This window comes from Ipomoea nil, unplaced genomic scaffold (genome assembly GCF_001879475.1).
Source record: "Ipomoea nil cultivar Tokyo-kokei standard unplaced genomic scaffold, Asagao_1.1 scaffold2779, whole genome shotgun sequence".
Lineage (NCBI taxonomy): Eukaryota > Viridiplantae > Streptophyta > Magnoliopsida > Solanales > Convolvulaceae > Ipomoea > Ipomoea nil.
In genome coordinates, this window is record NW_017619207.1 from 109,254 (window position 1) to 117,500 (window position 8,247).

An 8,247-nucleotide genomic window follows, 5' to 3' on the forward strand; every position below is an offset into this window, starting at 1 on the left:
CAAGGCCTCCAAATATATGTCACACTAGGTTGAAGAAGCCACCGCCCGGTCAAGACGTTCTTCAATCCAGTGATCCGTACCTTTGCCCTTCTCCCAAGTGAATTCATAGCCAGACATGCCCAGGTCGGATAAATCACAGTCCTGCAGAGCTTCATTGAAATCTCTTATTAGATTGTCTGGATGTGGGAATAGACCTTTCTTCTCCGCATGATTTGCTAATTCGTTGAAATCCCCGATCACGACCCAGGGGAGGTCGGAACGAGTACTTAAAACTCTCAGCAAATCCCAAGACTAACATCTCTGTGATCTTTCAGGATTGCCATAGAAGCCTGTTAGCCGCCACGGAACCGCACCAGGAAGAGTCACCTCAACGTCAATATGGCTTCCCGAATAACTCAGAAGAGAAACCATCTCCTTTTCCCTCCGTAAAAGAGCAAGACCACCTCCCATACCCATACGATCAACACATAACAGACCTTCAAAACCTAACTTTATTCGCACACGTTCCAAACATTCAGCATACAATTTAGTTTCCATCAAAAACACAAAGTTGGGTCGCTTCTTGGACACGAGGTCCACTAATTCCCGAACTGTCCGAGTGCCACCCAAACCTCGGCAGTTCCAGCTCAAGACATTCATTGTGTATGGCGAGCCTGATCCATCAGACCCGCCGGAGATGAGTTTTTTTGGAACTCAGACATTACCACATCATTGCCTTCCGCAACATCTTCCCGTCTCTTCTTCAATTCCCTTTGCAAAACCTCTGTTTCTTCCGTTTATGTCACCTTCTCCGCTTCCCTCATAGGGTTAGGAGGAGGCGTGGTCACTGAAGCTTGTGGTAGATCAGCTAGTAACCACCTTGCCCCGATTGGACGAGCCTGTCTGCGAGCGCCCGCACGCATCCAAGCCCCATATGGGAAATTCTCAGGCCCGACACCATCCTCATAGACTTTTTTGCAAAACTCTCAGAGTGTCCAAGCACTCCACAACAGAAACAAAAAATGCCAAGCCTTTCGTATTTAAAGCTTACCCACTGGATTGATCCATATTTTCGATACATCCTCATTCGCCTCTTCAGAGGGGAGTTCACGTCCAGCCGCACTCTAATCCGAAAAAAGCTACGCTAGGAGCCACCAAAATTGTTCGGATCCGCCATCTGAAAATTGCCAATATGACTCCCAATTTGTGCGATGAAATCTGCCGAGGCGTAGATAGAGGGGAGATCATGTATTTGAACCCAAATGGATAGCTCGGTGAGCGTCACCTCCTCTGGCCGAACACCGATCGGGACAGTGTCACAAACGAGAGTGTGGTTTTCGAAGGACCAGGGACCGTCATCCAACACCCTTTGCAGATCCTTCAGGTGCGGAAATTGGAACAAGAACAGATCATCAGCGATTGGAAGGATGCGCATTCCCATAACTGGACGCCATACCGAAGCAAGAACCTGCTGCATATGATCAAATTTAATCGGCCGATCCGTTAAAAAATGACCAACCAGATCGTGATGCGGAGTCGCGGTGAGGGATGGGGACGCATCGGGTGCTTCCAGTCCTCCAATTTCTTCATCTGCCAACGATAGTAGGGCACAGCTATTGGTGATCACACTGGTATCCATCGTCGGGAGTCTAAGATTTGGTATGTAATTGATGCAAGGAGATTTCGTGATCGGATCGTTTGTATTGTGTGGGTGGATCGCATGGTCGCATGCATGTACATAAAGCCATAATACGTGAAGAAGACATGATTGCCAAATCGATAGCACTAGAATGTGTATGAGACACGATCGCCATGATGGAGATAAATCAGCCATAATGGGGAAGAGGAACCCTAGAGATCTAGGGAGACACTCTCTAAGCATATCCTAGAGAGAGAACCACGACTGACATTTTGAATATTGAATTCATCCCCCTAAAAGTGTTCTAAAAGTGCATGAACTCTAAAAGTGCAAGTCAACATGTTCTAACAAGAGGAGTGTACTTTAGAGGCTTGGAGGGCCGAGTCTAGTATCTTGTAATCGGAATATGATAGTGACTGTTAAACAATTATAAAGAAATAAAATTGTATTTAATCCTAAGAATTGATAACTGCTTTGTGGTAAGCCTTGAATTCTAACAAAAAGATTCTATATTTAATGTGTGTATATAGTAAGTATTACGGAGTATTTATTATAAATATTTTCAAAATAATGTATTCTAAATGTGTGTGGTTACTAATTTTAGATTTAAATTTCTCTGATATTTGGAAAAAAAATATTTAGTGAAATTCTACTCTTATACAGTACTTGGTAGATTACTGAAAACTCCTACTCCTACTTGGCTAGTTTAAAAAATGAAATAGCAAAAAATGTTTGAATGACAAACAACCATGTGCAGAATGGATATTGCTATTTTAATTTTCTCTCTTGAATTTAACTTTTGACGTGATTTTTTTTTTTTTTTAAATACATGGTAAAGACCTTTAAGTTTGTATCAGACATAAATGTTACTCCGTAATTTTGTTTGTTTGTTTTAATATATTTTATGCAAATTTTTAAAGTACTAATGGGTGTTTAGGGCATCTCTAATTGTAATTTTTTGAGGAAGCAAAGCTTATGTAGAGAAGAGAGGGAGAGGAGAGAGAATAACAAAAGTCTTCCAGCAATGCATTGATTTTTATTAGAATTGTGGGACCCACTAACAAAAAACAAAAATCTCACCTGATTCGCGTGAAATAAACCACAGTGCCTAATTGGGCGTGTTAATGAAACTTTTATTTATTTAATTACTCCATATTTATTTATTTATTGTTGTTTTTAAAATCTTTTGTTTTTGTTTTGTTTTGTTTTTTTTTTTTTGTTTTTTTTTGTTTTTTTCTCTTCCCTCCCATATTCTATTTCTTACTCATACTTACAAAAACTCTCAAAATTAAAGATTTTTCAAAATAACTGGTGAAGCTAAGGTTTTAATTTGATTTGACACAAAATTAGTATTGACTTCATTATTTATTTATTTATTTTGAGTTTGTATAAGAGGCATTGCTTTCTCTATAATTTTTGGGTAAACCCTCCTAATGACTTTAGCCGCTTTCCCTATAATTTATATGTATGCATGTATGTCTATTTACGAATATTTATATATAAAAATAACATTTTTGGTATACACCTTCTTTATATATTCTTTATATGTATATTCTAGGATCAAACGTTTATTATTATGTTAAAAGGCTCTAATTCTCATAGCCATATGACGCTTGACTTGCACCTTTACAGGCCCACGTTTAACTCCAAAGTTTTTATTTTTGTTGGAGCTCAAACTTGTGACTTAACTCTGATATTCCTAGCAAGTGCTTGGCTTTTTTATGTAGTGGTAAGTGTTTGATTCTAACATACCCGCATAGACTTGGCTCAATGGTTCAGTAATCAGTATTTGGGAGAAGGAATCAAAGTTACCGAACATCAGCGGTAAGAGTGTGGGAACTATGTCCAAAGTGGGCAGATCCCGTCTGCTGAACCATTGAATCACCGTGATACCGGATGATTCACATCTGGCATTGGGATTCAACCTTTATATATATAACACCTGTTTATCAATGTAAAGTACACACAAAGGCTTCCTTCCATAAAAAAACCATGGCATTAACCTTCAAAATTTGCTTCGTCATTATCACAGTATCTGCTCTACTCGTATTGTATTCCCCTCAGCCATGTTCAGCCACTACAGCACCCAAAATCTTCAAGAAACTATACGCTTTTGGAGACTCCATTACAGACACTGGCAACACAAATTCCAGCACTGGACCCATCTTCTTCACCCACGTATCAAACCCACCCTACGGCCGCACGTTCTTCCACCGCCCTACCAACCGCTACTCCGACGGCCGCCTCGTAGTCGACTTCGTCGCCCAAGCTCTCTCTTTGCCGCTCTTGCCGCCTTACCTCGACTCCAAGGCCGATAGGTCTTACGGTATCAACTTCGCCATTGCTGGCTGTACTGCTATAAACTACAGGTTCTCTTCTTCATAATTTATATTAACCTCCTCGTTTTGTATTTTTTGCATCTTAGATTCCTATGCAGTATTTTATTATGTAGCAAACTTTGTCCAAATTATAAAGCTATAATAAGAAACTTTCTATAATCAGCTTGATTAGCGTGAGTGGTCGTGCACTCTCATCCCTTAACTTGAGAAATCCGGAGTTAGAACCCTTTCTCATATGTAAAAATCAATCTGATCAACACTAGTCTTGAGTATGGTACATATATAGGGCACTCATATTAGAACAATAGAACCCATTTCCAATTAAAAAAAAACTAAAAATCAATCCTAGTCATCTAATGAATTTGATATAACTTGAGGAAAAAATGCTGTAGTATTATATTTTTTTTCTTCAATTTTAAAAGTGCAAATTTTAAAGGTAATGAATGCATTTCTGATTAAACTCTAAAACCTAAACCAAAAACTAAATTCTAACTTAAATTGGAATTCGGAAATGTTAAACCCAAGTATTAGAAAGTGAACTCCTAAACCAAACTAAAAATTGTTGGGCGTCGGATGGGTCGGCCGAGTTGAGTCCCGAGTTCAGCCTCTGCTCGATTCGTGACGTGGCATTATGGTTTACCATGGATGGTTGTGATTAAATGATTAATGTACATCTACTTATCACCATTTGATTTTAAGAAGGTTATGACAACAAGATAATCAAAGAATTCTGTGATTAAGCCTGTTTGAGTCATAGGATGGGTGACCTAGATCCAACAATTGTTATCATGGGTGTAGGTGGGGAGTAAGCATCGTGCAAAGATGAATCTTAAGTACACTGCACTTTCAAATTGATCCAAATGCACAGTATAGTTTTTCAAAGTGCAGTGTATAATATTGAAAAATGCACTTTTAAAGTTAAAAAAAAATTATCAAAATACCACTGTGATTTTGTTAAAGTCCAATGAGTTAAAAGGTATGTATCATAGTTCCAACATTTCATGAAAGCCTTGCTCAGCAAAGGAAAGATAAAAACATTCCAAATTGAAGTGTTTACATACATGCATACTGACTGTGCAGGTTCTTCGAGAGGAACAATATAACACTAGACATTACACCCAAGTCACTTGCAACCCAGCTGAGATGGTTTAACAGCTATCTGGAGAGTGTAGGGTGCAGAGACTACAAGAGCACACCTAAGCAGTGTGGGGAGGTGTTTGATGATTCACTGTTTTGGGTTGGTGCAATTGGGGTCAATGACTATTCATATATCTTTGGATCTTCTGTCACTAGTCAGACTATTCAGAAGCTGTCTATCACTAGAGCCATTGGCTTCATACAGGTATGTACCTACCTCTTCTTTCCATGCATCTTCTCTAATTAATGTATATATATATAGTAGGGCTTATATCAATTCAATTGGTTGTGGATATTGTTAGGTGTTTGTATTAATTGATGGTTTTGACTTGTTGTAAATGTATTTATTAGAATATAAGTTTGTTGTTAGTTGTAGGTACAAATATATTTTATTTTTGCATGGGAATACAATGTTAACAGTTCTAGAAGAGAATTTGTGAATACAATACATGATTGTGTGACTGTAGTATATGAAAGGAACTTGTGATTATAAAACAAATAATCAATTACATGTATTTTAACATTGTGGGTTGGTAGTATACAAATTGTAAATTTTTAAATGGTAAATTGTGAAAATTTAATATGTAAATTGTGAACATTTGGTGAATCCGGGTCCACATAATAATTTGCCGAGTTAGGATCCTTCTGTGGGCAATTTATATCATGAACTAGGGTCCACATTGCACTGTGGACCCTGATCCAATACACATAGTGTACATAATACACATACACAATGTGCATAATTTATGTTCATAATACACATACACATAAACATGATATAATGAAGACACAAACACTTAACATAATACACAAAATTCACATTCATAATGTACAGAATTTATGTTCATAATGCAAAAAATTCATGTTCATTATATCATGTTTATATATGTGTATTATGAATATAAATTATGTACATTATAAATATGAATTGTGTACATTATAAAATTAAATTATATGTATTGAACCACAGTCCTTAGTGTAATATGTACCATGATCCACGATATAACAATTGCCTTCTGTGGGTCTTAACTCTTAACCTACACCAACAGTAATGTATATATTAATAGAGAGGTATCGTTAATATGGTCATGAGAATTATTTTGTGGGCCATTAGCCCCCGCCTACACACAACCCTTGGCATCCTAGCTATCTTCACATTAATATGTTACAAAAGTTCTACGGAGTACGTACTAATTTTCACTTCTATTACGGAATACATTATAGGGGAACGTTATGCTCTGGAACCGTGCCTACCTTGCAAGGTGGACACGGTTCCAAACGATGCCGTTTTCATGTGGTTTAGTAACGATACCGTTAGTGGTACCGTTATCCTCTATAATTTCTATACTATAAATTCATAATTTCTATATTGTAGATCCATAAAATCTATAATGTAAATTTATAATTTCTAAACTGTAGATTCATAATTTTTATACCATAGATTCATAATTTAAATACAGTAGATTCATAATTTCTATACTGCAGATTCATAATATCTATACTGTAGATTCATAATTTCTAAACTGTATAGTTATTGTTCTGTGATTTGTGAATACCGAGTTCAAAAATTGGGAATATGAATATCGAAAATTATGAACATATAGCTCTATAATTATGAACACATATTTATAAAATTATGAACATATAACTCTGTCACATGTACACAAACCTAATACTGTTGATTCATAATTTCTATACTGTAGATTCATAATTTAAATATAGTAAATTCATAATTTTTAAACTATAGATTCATAATTTAAATACAGTAGATTCATAATTTTTATATAGTAGATTCATAATTTTTATACTTCAGATTCATAATATATGTACTGTAGATTCATAATTTCTAAACTGTATAGTTATAAAATTATGAACATATCCTCTTGTAACGAACGAATAACGCCGTTAACGGCTCTTCAAAATAATTTTTTTTAATTAGAACGGCGTCGTTTTCCTCGAAAACGACACCGTTTTAGGAACTTGTCCACCATGTATGGTGGACACGTTTCCACAACATAATTTGCCCATTATAGGGGTGTTTGGTAAATAGCTGTTAGCTGATAACTGATTGAGTTAGTAGGTTTGACTAGTTGATAGTATTAGTTTATTGTAGAAAGATGTTTGGTAAATTAGTTGTTAACTGATAGCTGATTATATGTAAAATGACTTTCTCAAAAAGTTGAACGAAAAAATGGCTTTAAGCAACTTTTTGAATTTTAGCGTTTTGGAGCAATAAAATGTTACAAAAATCTAATTAATCGAACACTGATATTGGTCGTTTAACCAAGTCAAATAGCTTATAGTGATCAAACAAGTCTAATTTGATTGATAAACTATCTTACCAAACATGGCCTATATATTTCGTTATAATTGTAAAAAGGTAAAATTATAATTTATACCCTCACAAATATGTCAATTATCAATGTCACTCCTAATTTATTAATGCTGTAAATATTGCTTTCAATTTTCAAAACGTGACATATATTGTTTGACAATTTTAAAAAAATAATGAAGTCAATTTTTACTTTTTAACTTATTACCTGACAATTTTTTAAAAGTGTCTTAATTTGGAGTAGCAATACTCTTACAATCTCAAAGAGATTCATGCAATAATTTTTTTAAATAAATAATAATGATACTATATTAAAAAAATAGTATAAAGAAAAATTAGAAAATAAATTACAAATGTAAATTGACTTGTTTGGTAAATAATGTTTTAATAAAAAAGTTTGTAAATTTGACAACTTTAGCAATTTTATTGAGTCAAAGTGTTAAAAAGGTTTAATAAATACCATTTTCATTACCGTTTTCAATAAACAAATGCTGCTTAGAATAACAATTTGAGAAATAAACATTTTTTTTTTCAAACAATACTATTATAAACCTTTTTTGTATGCTGCGTTATATCTTGTTAAATTTATGGACTAATGTTTGTGTAATTTCTAGATTACTTAGTTTTATATTTTACTATTCAATAAATTCTTTATTCTTTTTTTTTTATTGGAATAAATAAATCATTTTGAGTGCACTTTTATAGATTTTAATGCATTTTTATATATCATCAAATGGACTTTAAAACTTTGCACAATAGACCTTTGAAATTTGTAATATTTAAAAACATTTGTCACTGCATTTGAAAAAAAAAGTTATGAT

At 34.7% G+C, this 8,247-nt stretch overlaps 1 protein-coding gene across 1 annotated transcript in view; it reads left to right on the forward strand.

Moving 5' to 3' along the window:
* The first annotated feature begins 3,568 nt into the window (after positions 1-3,568).
* LOC109157246 (GDSL esterase/lipase At3g48460-like) overlaps positions 3,569-8,247 on the forward strand; it is a 5,461-nt gene continuing 782 nt past the window's right edge. Inside the window, exons 1-2 of the mRNA XM_019305156.1 lie at positions 3,569-3,987; positions 5,038-5,299. Coding sequence (XP_019160701.1) covers positions 3,611-3,987; positions 5,038-5,299 — 639 coding nt within the window. The 5' untranslated portion in view covers positions 3,569-3,610. The remainder of the gene's footprint in view (positions 3,988-5,037; positions 5,300-8,247) is intronic.